Source organism: Gopherus evgoodei, chromosome 4 (genome assembly GCF_007399415.2).
Source record: "Gopherus evgoodei ecotype Sinaloan lineage chromosome 4, rGopEvg1_v1.p, whole genome shotgun sequence".
Lineage (NCBI taxonomy): Eukaryota > Metazoa > Chordata > Testudines > Testudinidae > Gopherus > Gopherus evgoodei.
In genome coordinates, this window is record NC_044325.1 from 43,993,996 (window position 1) to 44,007,909 (window position 13,914).

A 13,914-nucleotide genomic window follows, 5' to 3' on the forward strand; every position below is an offset into this window, starting at 1 on the left:
AGCTATACTTCTGTTTACAGAAGTAGTCCCCACCCAGTTTATTTTGGCCACATTTCTGAAGCTATCTGCACCTCTTCAATTGTTGTCCTGTTCCTGTTGTGACTGATTCTTCCCCAGATTGGCAGATAAAAGCAACAAAACTCATCAGGGGCCTGGTTTATATAGAGAGAACAAAAGACACTTGATGGTACATGATGGCTAACAGGACAGTCCTGCCTGCAAGGGCATGAGCCAGAGGAAGAGAGATTGATTAGAGCATCCCTGATGGCATAACTAGAAGTGTGGACCAAAAATGAGCAAGAGGAAAATTCAAACTGGGTATTAGGAAAATCTTCCTGCCAGTGAGGTCTGCTGGACTACAGAACAGTCTACCTAGGGGAGTAGTGGGAGGTTGTGCTATTTAAACCCTGCAAAACAGATTTCCTATGCTTTTCTACATCTCACTAAAGAGGAGCCGAGGATTCTGGTCATTTGGACCCTCCTGATGGGTGGTGGTTTCTTTTCAGGCTTTATGTGCTTATACAAACGGAGAACAGGAAAAAAGACAGATGGCTGCGCAGTTTGCTACAAGCACAGCAGGTTCCAGCTGATCAGTGCCAGCCCTGTAGAATACTTCCGGCCTGGTCTGGACATCCTAAACAGAGACAATGTGGGTCTAGTACTCCTGCTGCAACCTCTACTCCTAGAGGGTGTAGGACAAACAGCAACGAGCCCCCTGTGCGTGGCTACCACTCATGTACTGTATAATCCCCGCCGAGGAGATATCAAACTTGCACAGATGGCCTTGCTCCTAGCAGAGGTCGATAAGGTTGCAAAAACTGTTGATGGCAGCTACTGTCCTGTCATCTTATGTGGAGACCTGAACGCTGTGCCTGATTCGCCATTGTACAAATTCATCCGGAATGGTCAGCTCTTCTACCATGGAATGCCAGCCTGGAAGGTAGGTATAGATAGGGAATGTAATGGAGCAGCTCTTTGGATTGCAGGGAGAGGAGTATTTATGTAGTTGTGTTTCTGATCACTATTATAAGGCTACTTTCTCATACAAAGAATGAGCCCCACTCAGCATCAAATTCATAGACCTACAGTAAATCACATTGTGGTCCTAACAACAGTGGAGGTTACTGAAGCAGAGAGAATTTTTAAAATCTTGTTTCTTTTTCACCACTGATGTTGCTTGTTTGTGGTGTTAGCTCAGATGGTGAAATTGGACTGGTCAGTTCTTCATTCCCCTTCACTCATCCATCGCTGTTGTACTTGGGTGATAGTAACTGTAGGGGAAGGTGCAAATCCATATTCATGGAAATGTTATCTAAATGTTGGGCCTAAAGCTAGTTCTCTTCCTCAAATATACACCCATGCAAGCACTGCTCATTAACACATACTCTCTGTGGTTGTGCACCCAAACACACGTACCAAGCTTGCTCTCAAGCACTGGCTTTCAGAATATTTTTTCCTCTTCCCCCACCCCTCCTTTTTACTACATGTTCCCCAGCTAGTAGTTGCACCATAGATTTACATGATACTTATTCTGTGCAAGTGGTTTTGCTGGGGCTTGGTTCTGTGTGGGTGCTGTGTATTCTCTCTGAGTGTGTTGTGCCTGTGCATATTTCTGGCCTTGCTTTAACCATTTCCTGGTGCTTTGTTCCCCTCACCTCTACCCTGCTGCCTTTATGCAGGTTTCTGGACAGGAAGACTTCTCCCAGCAGCTGCACCAGCGGAAGCTGCAGACCCCACTCTGGCACAGCAGTCTGGGTATAACAGACAACTGTCAATATGTCTCTCTTTGCCAGCCAAAGAAATCAGGTGAGCTGTGTACGTGGGCTCAGCGAAGATGATTATTGTGTGGGTCTTGCTCCCTCTCATTGATCTGCAGTCTCCACTCTTGGCAGGACATTGGCACAACCTCCAGGGCAGAACTGGGGAATGTGCTGCACCAGGCACTCTCCTTGACAAGGATTCTCTCCTCTCAGAGTACCTGATTTGAACTGTATCACTTGTATGCCCCACAGCTCATCTCAGCCTGGGTTTCTGCCATCTTCCTGCACTTGCTGGAAGCTGAATGTCCCACAGTACTTCACATATCGTAGTCATATTTGGGGTAAGGTTGAAGGGCTTCGTCTTTTTCTTCAAAGCGCTGTGTGGTGTCGAGCCCACTTAGGCTCTCATTCTGCTTTCCAGAGATGCTTCAGCATATGAAGCCCAGGCCAGGGTGTTCTTGGTGGAAGCTCAGTGGATATGAACTCCCTAGAAATCAGGCTGAACCCATATCTCTTTCCCCCCCTTCAAGCAGGGGTTTCCTCAGACATCTGTGTCATAAACACCCCAAATGCCTTGCTTAGAAATTGACTAGTATTTTGCCACTGTAGACCATTTTTTGGGACAGGGAAGCTCTTAATTTGTGGAACCCCCAGATGCCAGAGTGATGAGTGCATCAGCAATAGGTATTAGAGTAGCTGGACTGCAGTCTAGACTGTCTCTTCCTCTTCTATCACCATGTCTATTCTATATCCAGGTTCTTGTATTGTGCCCATCATTCATGTACTCTGGTAGTATTTTTGGCATGGAAACCTAGAGAGCTGACTTCTTGCTTATTTCCTTCCTTTGAACTGGCTCTGCTCTGCAGACAGACGAAAGTACAGCCGGGACTTCTTGCTTCAGTTCCGTTTCTGTGATGCTGCCTGTGAACGACCTGCACATCTGATTCTGTGGAAGGGTGTGACAGATGTTAAACCAGGTACTGGAGCAAGTTCTCCCTACTTCAACATCTTTTCTGCAGGCATGAGCTGCCTTTGGCAAGACTTGAAGCCAACAAGTGGAGACTAGTCTTGGCTTGTTACTGGCTGGATGAGTCCCAGAAAAGGCAAGGATTGGGGAAGGTGGGAGCCCCATCATTGCATCATACTCCCGTGGGCACAAGTGGATTCCGTAAGGGCTCAACAGCAGCTCTCAGCTACTGACCTGCTCCTTGTATAGCAAGCCTTGATTTGCTGATTTATGTGTTTTACCCCCTGTGTGGAAGACTGAACCCTCTCTTCCATTCCATTTTCTGTCCTCCATTTTGTTTTGGAGAGGAGCAGGTATTTTTCCATTCCTTTTATGCTTCCAACTCCACTGGAAGAAATCCGTGGTGGCACCTGAGCTGCCTCAGTGCTAATGTGGATTGACATCAGTGGGTGACCACAAGCTGGCATTAGATCTGCTACTAGAGAAGCAGAACCTCGCCTCATCTCTGGGCCTTTTGACATACTTGGTTCTGTTCTCCTCATTCCCCACCTCCTCTGGGCTGGCATCCCATTTCATGATCCCAGTGCTGACTGTCTGCATTTCTCTGACAGCAGAGGTTGTAGTACAGGGCCACAGGGATCAGCCTCTGGGCAGTGGTAAAGTCCACAGCTCTGGGCACAGGAGCTGATTGACCTGGATAAGTTGGTTACACTGTGCCAGGATCGGCCCACTGACTTTTTTGGGGGAGGGAGGTGGGGGTTAGACTTTGTTTTTGGCCTGATATCAACTTGTTGTTCTTTCAGCACCACTGTACCTAGGCCTCCTGTCTAAGACCAGGACAGTTTGCATTCAGCTTTGGAACCTTGCCCTGACTTCCCAGCATGTACTATCACTCCTAAAGGTGCCTATCCAGGCGGCCATGTTTAGGATAAGGAGAGACTCTTGGGGTTGGAATAAGAGACCTTCCTGGGGGGAACTTTCAAACTCAAAATGAACGAACTGCTCCAGGCCCAGTGACATGTCAAATTGGAATCTCTCTGCTCCTTTTTAGACCGCCCTGCACATTGGCCCAAGCATCTCCTCATGATGAATGATCCTGATCCAGAGCTCTTCTTCCCAAGGTAACATGGAGGGAGGGAGACTTCAGCTGGGCCTTGTAAACCTAGTGGCACCCCTCCATGGAGTGGCCATAGTGGGGTGCTTGGAAAGTGGGCACAGGAAGCTAAATTAATGTCAAGGTTTAAATAATTCCATGGTCCCTTCTCCCAGGCTAGAAAAAGAACACACCAGGGATGGGAAAGAATCAGAAAAATCTGTCTACAGCTGGCCAGATCCATACCAGGCTGCACTAGGGTTGGTGCTGCAGGTCAGGAATGCAGTGCGTTGGCAGAATTGTATGTTGGTGGTGCGGGAGCCCCTGTACACTCAGTGTTTTAATAGAATTGGTGTTAATAGTCCCTCACTTATATGAGCATTAAAATATATCAAAAAATTATGTGTAGAAATAGTCTACAAACAGCTGCATTAGGAAGGTGGCTTAGTTTGCTTAGATTCCAGCACTGACTTTTGCATCCCCTCTCCCATGTGAGGGAATGGGGGAGCTGTTTCTTCTCTGCAGGTCTCCAGGTGTTATCCGGCATGGCCTTAATCTGACCTCTGCCTATAGCCACTTCTTGCCCCAGAGAGGTCGCCCTGAGGTCACAACCATGCCCATGGGCCTTGGAGCTACAGTTGATTATATCTTCTACTCGGCAGAGCCCATTGAGAATGGGAATGAAGGGGGTGAGTGTGGCAACATGGGGCCTCCTGAGAGCTTATCCCCACCGTACTAGGAGGGAGCTGTGTGGTACAGCAAAATGGAGCTCATCATGGTGGGCAGTGTCCCCCCACCATGGCAGGAGTGGGCCGCTGGGGGTGGCAGCATGCAATTTCCAGGGATCTGTGCCCAGTAGGGGCTGAGTGATGTACTGTGGGGAAATGCTGTCCTCCCCAGCAGGGGTGACGATCTCTATTTCATGCTATTGAAGAGATACAATAGTTCTGCCTGTCCTGGCCATAGTTTTTAAGGCGAAATCAAAGTAGAATGAATGTTACTTTCTTGTTGCCCAACACTTTGCCTTGAGTTTACCTAGCATATGCTCTGGAAGAGCCCCACCTAGGTGGTTGGCATTGAGATCTGGGTTCCTCTGGCCTGGTAGTTTGTATCCTTCGAGGCAGCATAGTCCATCTGTAGGAGGCACCTCATTTCACCTCCCAGTGATACGCCATGCAAGAGTCACACTGTTTGAAGAAGGAATTGAGTTGATGAGGTTCTGCAAGTAACTGCATCAGCTCCCACTCCCTCTGAGGCCCAGACCAGCTCAGCGGCTCTTTGGGGATGGGGTGGGAGTAGAGTGCGAAGAGTCTCCACATGTCAAATTTTGTTTCCTCCGAGCCAATGGCTCATTGGGCTGACATGGTTAAGGCACACCAGTTTCATAGCCAATGGTACACAAGTCTATTCACGTAGAAGCCCAAATTCACCTTGGGGAATTTGAGTGCAACTAGAAAGAGCTTCCCTGTGAGCAGCTGCATGCTGACTGCAGTGTGTGTTTGCAGCTCCTGTGTGTGCCAGAGCATGAATCTATATATCAGTAGCAGTCTAGGGTGCGTGTTGCTATAGTATCCAGGCATGAAGAGGGACATGTTGTTTTGTATATGCTATCTGTGTAGACACACCCTTGCGTCCCCGACTGCAGCATATCCTAGCTGCCCTGTGTCTGTGCAAGAGTTTGAGCATGAAGCCCCAGTCTCCATCTGACATGTCCTTCCCGTTTCCTTGCCAGGTCGCAGGCTATATCGAGATGGAGCCCTGAAGCTGCTTGGCCGCCTCTCCCTGCTCTCCGAAGATGTCCTGTGGTTGGCAAATGGGTTACCCAATCCCTTTTGCTCATCTGATCACCTCTGTCTGCTGGTTAGCTTTGGCTTGGAGATATCCAGTGCCTGAGTGATGGGGATTGTGTGGGTTGAGCTGGACTGAATGCAGAATACAGAAATTGTGCATTCAGAGCCTCAGTTGGCTCACAGGAAACTTCCTTTTCATTTCCCCTGCACCCCTCATGTAACAGGAGCATGAGGGGGCCACAGAGGTTGAGATCTTCCCTGCATTGCTACTCCATGGGACTCCATTACTGGCTGATGCCAAGTTGTTCTCTGGCTGCACTATCTCTTAAAGGGACCTGGGAAATTAACTTCCTTACCTATTTGGTTCTGCTACATCTGGCAGACATTGTAGTTGTGATGTTCTTACACTGCAGGAATCAACATGACTTCCGCTTATTTACTTGTCTCTGTGTGCTGCTCCTCAGTGATCTGGGAAAGAGCAGGTGCAGTTTTGAGATGCCTGTGGGCTCTTATTTTTTAGTTGGCTACTTGCTGCCAAACAGCAGGCGGTGCTCCCAATCATCACCTGCCACATCAAAATGGTGATTCTTTTCAATTTCCCAGCAACAGTGTATGGAATGCATTCCCCCTGGATTCACCCAAGCATCCCTTTTGCCACCTGTAACTTAAGACAGGACTGGGCTTGATGATTGCTTGGAAATGGAATTGAAGTAGCCTTTACCTAGGGATACCTAAAGAGAGTTTCTGTCTGGTTCACCCAGGTCTGCTCCCAGCACACATATCAGCAGAGTGAGAGTTTGAAGTTTCAATAACTTTCTTTAGGGAGCTTTGTCATTATGAGACCAATGTACCAATAAGGTCTGACACAAGGATCAGCGTGATATGGAGGTACTGGTTCTTCAGAACCATCATAGAAAGCTCTGGAACTGCCACAGCAGAAATCTGAGATCCTTGGAAAGGCTGCCTCACTGCCTTCCTGACCATCTCAGAACAGTTCCTAATACCTCTCTTGGCACCTATATGTGATAGTGAAGGATTTGCCAAGGCCCTTCCTAGGGGTTTCATGCAAGAGAAACGGTGGACAGATCTGGACTGATAATGTGAGAGTGCTGTGGGACTGTGGGCATAGTTTCTCCCAGAACAATGCTAAAGAGAGAAGGGTGCCAGAGGAAGTGGAGTAATAGCTGCTTCCTCTTCCTTTTCCTTTTAGTAGGCACTTCACTGGTCTGCAAAATGTAGTAGTCAAGGCTCAGGACAGATCAGATGTCCTCCTGGCCAAACATGTTGTTGTGTGTGCATATTATTGCTCTGTTCTGGAGTCTACCCTCTAAAGGGAGGTGAGCTGATAGAAGCTGCTCCTCTGTCTGTGGTTTGGAGCCAAAGCTTCAGTTCTTGGATCCCATTGTAGCCTTATTGTCATGTGTGTTTTTGATATATTCCCCGGTCAGCAGTGGCTCGTTGCTAGTTCTTTTGCGTTTTTTTTGGTGCTGGACCCTGCAGGTCAGATTCCTCAGCATGACCTGACTGTTGGTGCTCAGTATTAATCAATGAGTTATAAGAAGAATGTTAGCAGAAAAGTTCTCCACCCTTAAACTCCACTTCTGGGGCTGAGACTGTCTTAGCCAGGTTTTCCGGGGGAAGGAGAGTGAGAAGCTTGAAATAACTTTAACTGGATTGTTTTGAATAATGTATTGAAGAGGTTTCAGTGTTTTAATTCTTATTTTCTTAAACATCTTATTTGAAAAATAAAATTTTATAATTTCAGAAAAAATGCATGTAAAAGTGGCTGCTGAGGCTTCTGAGGGCAGACACGCCCCCATCTTAGGGGCCTGGTTACACTTCGGTTGGACCATGAGATTTTGTTAGCTAGCTGTGTGGAAGAGGGGTGGGGTAGGGTAGGGTGTTAGCTGTGCAAGGGTCATGGCAAGAAGTGGGGAGAGGTTGGGCCTAGCTGATAATCTGTGTAAACTAGGCATTCCCATCAAACAGGCCACCAAAAGCCCCAACCCTTGATGCCATTCTGGCATAACTCATTTGGGCTGTTCTAAAACAGCGTCTAAAACTAAAGGGAGCTCAACCCACGAACCTGTCTTCTGAAAGTAGGAGAAGCAATTGCTGGTTCCTAGAGCCTATGTCCAACCTTCAGGTTGTCTCAGCAGTTCAGCCAGACCTCCGTTATTGGGCTCCCATGTTATCTTTACAGTGGGGTAAGAGAGAACTGTACTTGTATGTCCTTTTCCTCTCACCCCATTCTGTTGGGAGTGATGTCTGCCTACCTGTGGGTGACTAGACCCATTATTATCCTGATGTGGGAAGTGGGTGAGTAGGATTCCATGGTCCACTTGTGTGCATGCAGTCCAAAAATCTGTTGTGGGGAAGTAGGATTGTAGGGGCAGATCCACAAAAGGACTTAGGCACTTGAGTCCCAGTTTTAGGCACCAGTGCAGTCCATAATGCCCCCGCTCAGCTGCTGCCTACACTCTGTGCTTAAACTTCCATTGAAAAAGTTCCCCAGGTGCCTGTTTCTGCCACTGGACATGTGAACTGCTGCCTCATTGGCCCTTTACAGCGCTGCAACTTTCTTGCTCAGAGGTGTGAAAAAACACACCCCTGAGCGCAGCAAGTTACAGTGCTGTAAAGCACCAGTGTGAGCACAGCTCCCAGCACTGTAAACTGATCCCCACGGGGAGGTGGAGTACTTGCAGCGCTGGGAGAGAGGTCTCCCAGCGCTGGTGCCGCGATCACACTCACATTTCAAAGCGCTGCCGCGGGAGCTGCAAGTGTAGCCATACCCTTAGTCTCACTCCTAAGTGCAGTGCAATCCACATTGCGGAAGTGTGTCCTAACCGCTGAACCATGAGAGAGACTCACATCAGAATATCCCAATCTCTCTGATTGAAGCCGGTCCACTTTAATTGGGCCAGAGAGAGTGAGAAGCATTCCATAGTCCAGAGGCCATAGCGCTTACCTGAGAGGTGGAAGATCTCTGACAGGAGGAGGAAATTGAACCATTGTCTGCCACATCCCAGGTCAGTACCCTGACCACTGGGCTAAAAGTTACAAGGGAGTCTGGGGCTGCCAACCTCCTCCTCTTTCCCTTTCCCTCCCCGGCTGTTTTTTGCAGAGTTAGATACTCACTTAACTCATTCTCACAAGAAACAGCTTAGGCACCTAGGCTGCCTGACTTCAGGAGAAGGGGTTCCCAGCTGTGGATTACAGGCAGAGAGAGCTAGGTGCCTCCCTGCAGCTCGGATTTAGGTGCCAAACTCTGTGAGAGGGGAAGTGCTTGGGACACACCTTCCTCACCCGCATCTCCCATTGGCTGCCTTAGGCAGTTCCTGGCAGTAGCTTGCTGGCTTTTGTGGATCAATTCTTAGGTGTCTCACTCCCTATTCATTGTATTTGGTGCCTGACTCGGGGTTTGTGGATCCCATTGTTTCAGTGATTTTCTAGGTGCCTAAAAATTAAGTGTTGCAACAATCTTAAATCCCTTTGTGGGTCTAGGCCAGGGGATCTCAAACGGGGTCGTGACTCCTCAGGGGGTTGCAGCTGTCAGCCTCCACCCCCAAACCCTGCTTCACCTCCAGCATTTATAATAATGTTAAATATTAAAAAAAAAAAATTGTAGTTTTAGTTATAAGGGGGGTCACACGCAGAGGCTTGCTGTGTGAAAGAGTCACCACTACAAATGTTTGAGAACCGCTGGTCTAGGCCATAGTTGCAGTCATTCTTGTATGTTTATAAAGTACCTCTTTCCCCAACTTACATTGGTTTTGTGGTGGCATTGTTTGGTGGGGTAACTGTCATTGTGCAAAAGTTCCCATCTAACGATTGCATTAATTGCTGTAATACTTCTATTTTAGGGGGGTTTCTGTATTCACAAACAAACAAATCCATTTAACCCTTTGCCTGTGAGCTTCTGTTCCTATGCCTGATTGGCTCAAGGTTCTAGGTGAGCCTGAGACTGAAAGTGGCCCACTCTGCACTAACATATTCACATGCTGGAAACGCACAAAAGGGGAAAGACTGAAAGTTGGTACTTAGGGAGAAACTCACTGGAAAACTTAAGGCATTCAAAACTAATGCAACTAAGTGCAAAGTATTGGGTAATCACAGCTAAAGCTAAGATTGCAGAGCTTAACTTCAAAAACACTGGCTTAGAGTCTAATAGTTAAATTACGCAAGTATATATCTGGAGTAATTCCATTGACTTCAATGAACTCTGGAAATCCAGATTTTAACCACTGTAACTGATGCAAGAATCTAACCAACTATTTAAACAGTTTAATCTTTTTTTAAATAAAAAAGTTATAATCACACCGAACTGTTTCTAAAGCTGGTCACAACCCAAGGGGGACTTTTTAAATTTTGAGGCAAAAAGATGTCTTGTGCAGCCTTCTTTGTATAGCTCTAATGCTGAAATGGCTGAAGGTAGAAAGTTTAAAATTTAGCATAGAAGTAACCCTCCTTGAGAAATGCTTTTGTGTGTTCTGTGAAAATATCACTTTGTGCAGTTCAAACCTTTTTTTTTTTAAAATCGCCAATACTTGGAAAGAAGATTAGGTATGTTGAATGAGGTGGGTTGAGCCCTGTTTCATTCACTGCATATTGAAGTGTCAAGGGAGCTGCAGATTTTCTGTCCCCCACCCCCCGAGTTTGACTTTCACGTGGAGTTGCCTACAGTACACAGGGGAGAGAGGACTTTGTGGGAGCCTCACTGAGTGTGCACCATAGATTGGACAGTATTCTATTGGGGTCCCCGCCAAATTGTAGCAGATTCTGGATGGCTTTTATTCTTCACCACCCCCCATAAGTGAGGAGGCAGGGGAGGAAAAACTTGGAAATTCAATTAAAAAACCTAAGGTTTCACAACTAAGCACTCAAGTCAGAAAAGGCCAAAGCTGAAACTGCTGGTGCAGCCTTAACTCTGGCATCTATCGTTTCCATGCAGTTTTTAAAAATGATGTTGTCCTGTAGTATTTCTGAAATAATACCAGACAATTTATCTTCTACAACCTTGAATATAAATGATGTATGGATTCTGGATGTATATAAAACATGTATTAAATTATATATAATGTCACTAGAAGACATAACATATATAGATGTGGGTGGGGGGAATAGCATAATATGATATTATTTGAGACTAGCATGTGGGGAGATAATTAAAGATTGTATCATAATGAGTAGTTTGCAGCAGCACATGATTAAGATTGCATATATGGCCTTAACTGAAGCACTTCCAGACCCAAATGCTTAACCAGGCAACGCTAACACTTGCTCTGCATAGTTTTTTGTTGGATTGTGAATGGGCCTGGAATCCAAACTATGGAAACAAAACTATGGGAGGAAGTAGAAGGGTAAGAATATCTTTTATTTGCTGAAAGTGATAGGGAGGGAGTAAATGGTGAGGGGATCAAGAGAGTTCTGCTGTCGCCCTCTGATTATCTGTAGTGCTGAAGAGTCTCAGGACCCTTTTATCTCTGAAGACTAGAGAGTTTTGAGTGAGTGTGCATGTTGCTTGTTATGAGCTAGTTCATCTGCAGGAAACCATCGTGGCCAGGGAGGCATGTTTATGGTGGCTGACTGCATTTGCTAGATGACAATTCAGATTGTACAGCAGCTTTTAGCATACTCTTACCATCAAAATATGGGACATACTAAATAAAGTTGATTCCTCCCTCAGGGGGAAGGGACCATTTTGCAGCTGCCTTAGTAGTCTACTCTGTGCTTTAAGAAAGAATAACCAGAGAGACTGAGTTGGTGAGGACATATGCTTTAGACAGCCCTGACTGTGAGAACTCATAAGTTTGGTCAGTACCTGCTGATCTCGTGAGGATGACTGTCTGGCCGATCTATTGAAGTTTGGCTGAAGAAAGACCTATCTTACCCACAGAAGGAGAGTTCTGCTTCCAGGCCACAGCACACTTTGGACCACCCCATCATCTCAAAGTTTGCCTCAGCTCGATTAGCAGTATGAAAAGAGCCTGGTTGCTCAGCTCCTTTCCTCTGGTGCTAGAACACTATGTATTTCATCCCTGCTCTGAGTAGGCTTTGGCTAGCATGGGCATATTGACCAACCCAGAAGATGAATGAGGGGGGATGGTCTAGGGTTCTTTCCACTTCCCTATGAAAGCCACCTGTATTTATTCCCTTTTGGTGCTTGAATAGGATGCATGTCTTCTCCAGAGAGTTAGCCTCACCATACAGCCAGACTAGAAGTTTAAACAGCACCTGGGCTCTGGTTTTATCGATCAACAACAATGAAATCAGAGGCAGTTTTCATTTTTTTCTCTGCACAAGGCAAGGGCTGTGCAGACAAGAACTTTATTTTCTAATGTGAAAGGAAGAGGAAATACTGATATGATACATAGGTGCAGTTAGAACTAAATCTAGATACAAGTTCTGGGTTAACTATAGAAAAACAGACCCACAACTGGTTAGTTACAGAAAAAAAACAAAAAACAACACACATGGAAGTCCATAAAGAAAGAAACCCTTCGTTTCTTGGTTAGTTCTGGGCTGTATCAGTGATAAAATGTAAATGGTTCTGTTGTACCGTAAACAGAATAAATACTGATGTGCATGGAAGAGACTATGCAAGTCCCACTAGCACCATCTCAGCCCTGCCCTGCCCTGGAGGCTGGAGGGAAAACTCTGCTCTGCAGAGGTATAAGATTCAGTTGCCTTCTTGGCCTAAGCTGGTTTGCTCCTGAGCAGACAGTGAGTGCCTAGGCACCACCCTGAGGGTGAGTGGTGATGATATGAACAAACATCTGCATATAGACTCCACCTTGTTTTGGCAGAACAGGAGCCAAGCAAGAACAACTGCTGACCTGAGTTGGATCACAGGCTCCCTCCTATGCAGATTCTATACATTAGATACAGGGCAACAGTGCAAGACTGTTCGAGCACATGGTGCTGTTTCACCGAAGCAGACTCACAAGTAAGACACGGGTGAAAGCATGCCCAGTTTACAGCTGTCCCGTGGATATTTCAATCACAAGGAATAAGTGCCTAAAACAACCTGCCCATGTCAGTAGCAAGGGCCTCTGCAGTTGGATCAGGCCTACTTCTTCCTATCTAGTGCAGACTTCTACCCCTTAGCAATGTAGGATTCTTTTCTACCCTGTGATTTCTTGGCCTTTGTAAGTGACTATTTTAGGGACACTTGTTTCAGTTTATATGTACCACATGTGAACCAGCCTTTCAGGTGACTGATGGGGTCAGAGTCTGGTTCAGGGTTTTAGCTGCAATACAATGGCAACATTCTTCACATAAAACGGCTCTGGTAACATCAACACAGCAAATAACTTCTTTTTCTGCTACTGTGCAAATAACTTACCTCTCCTTCTCCTGCTAAATACAAACTACATCCAAGACAAAACTCTGGAGTCATCTACTCTAAGTGGCAAGGTATAGAGTACACTATAGAGATGTGCAGTACATACAAACTGGGTGTCACAAGGGGCAGGATAATCACACCTAAATACAAAGCATTACAGATCCCCCAGCTGGTGCATACCATGAAATGCAGTAAGCCACTGCAGAGTGGTTTCAGAGCAACACTGGAGTCTCAGAAGCCTAGACTATTGCCCACACGCTGATGGAGACCTGAGCCCACTTTTCAGCTGTCAGCCTGGTACATTTGTACCATGCCAGAGTACCCCCAGGGAGGAACCCCTTGGTCTCTATTCACTGCCACTTTAAGACAGTTGTAGAATTAAGTTGAAGGGTGTGGAACAAGAGGCCCTGTCTACACCAGCACCACAGAAGTGTTAGGAAGAGCTGTGTTTGAACCCAGCATTCATATTTAAAAATGGTCTTGCTAAAGGAATTCAGTTAAGGCCCCCTCTCCGTAACCCTGGTTGACCACATATACCAGGGCTGGCAAAACTTACTGACCCTCCAAGCCACATAAGATAATCTTCAGAAGTTCGAGCGCACAAGACATGGACAGCCTGCCCCACAGTGTGTCGCCTGCTGGGGCACGTCCTGAGCCCAACGCCCTCCTGCAGGGCTAAAGCCCCGAGACCCCACTCCCCACAGGGAAGGCAGCTAGTAGGTGGAGAATGAGGGTGGGGGCATGGAGGGCTCCACAAGCCGCACTTTAACTGTTAAGGAGCCACACAAGGCTCACAAGCCACAATGTGGTCACACCTGACATATACAATGCAAGTATGGTCTGGCTCATGTATGGAGGCACTTCCTCCCCAACAAGAGAGACAAAGAGTCCTGTGGCACCTTATAGACTAACAGACATATTGGAGCATAAGCTTTTGTGGGTGAATACCCACTTTGTCA

At 46.6% G+C, this 13,914-nt stretch overlaps 1 protein-coding gene across 4 annotated transcripts in view; it reads left to right on the forward strand.

Moving 5' to 3' along the window:
• ANGEL1 (angel homolog 1) overlaps nt 1-7,381 on the forward strand; it is a 304,691-nt gene extending 297,310 nt beyond the window's left edge. For 2 of the 4 annotated variants that reach the window (XM_030559059.1, XM_030559061.1), the window contains 6 exons: nt 507-940; nt 1,680-1,806; nt 2,627-2,737; nt 3,779-3,848; nt 4,346-4,509; nt 5,553-7,381. In XM_030559059.1, the coding sequence (XP_030414919.1) occupies nt 507-940; nt 1,680-1,806; nt 2,627-2,737; nt 3,779-3,848; nt 4,346-4,509; nt 5,553-5,713 (1,067 nt within the window). In that variant the 3' untranslated portion in view covers nt 5,714-7,381. Of the gene's footprint in view, nt 1-506; nt 941-1,679; nt 1,807-2,626; nt 2,738-3,778; nt 3,849-4,316; nt 4,510-5,552 lie in introns of those variants that run through there. The other 2 variants (XM_030559062.1, XM_030559060.1) reach the window with 2 other exon arrangements.
• The last annotated feature ends 6,533 nt before the right edge of the window (nt 7,382-13,914 follow it).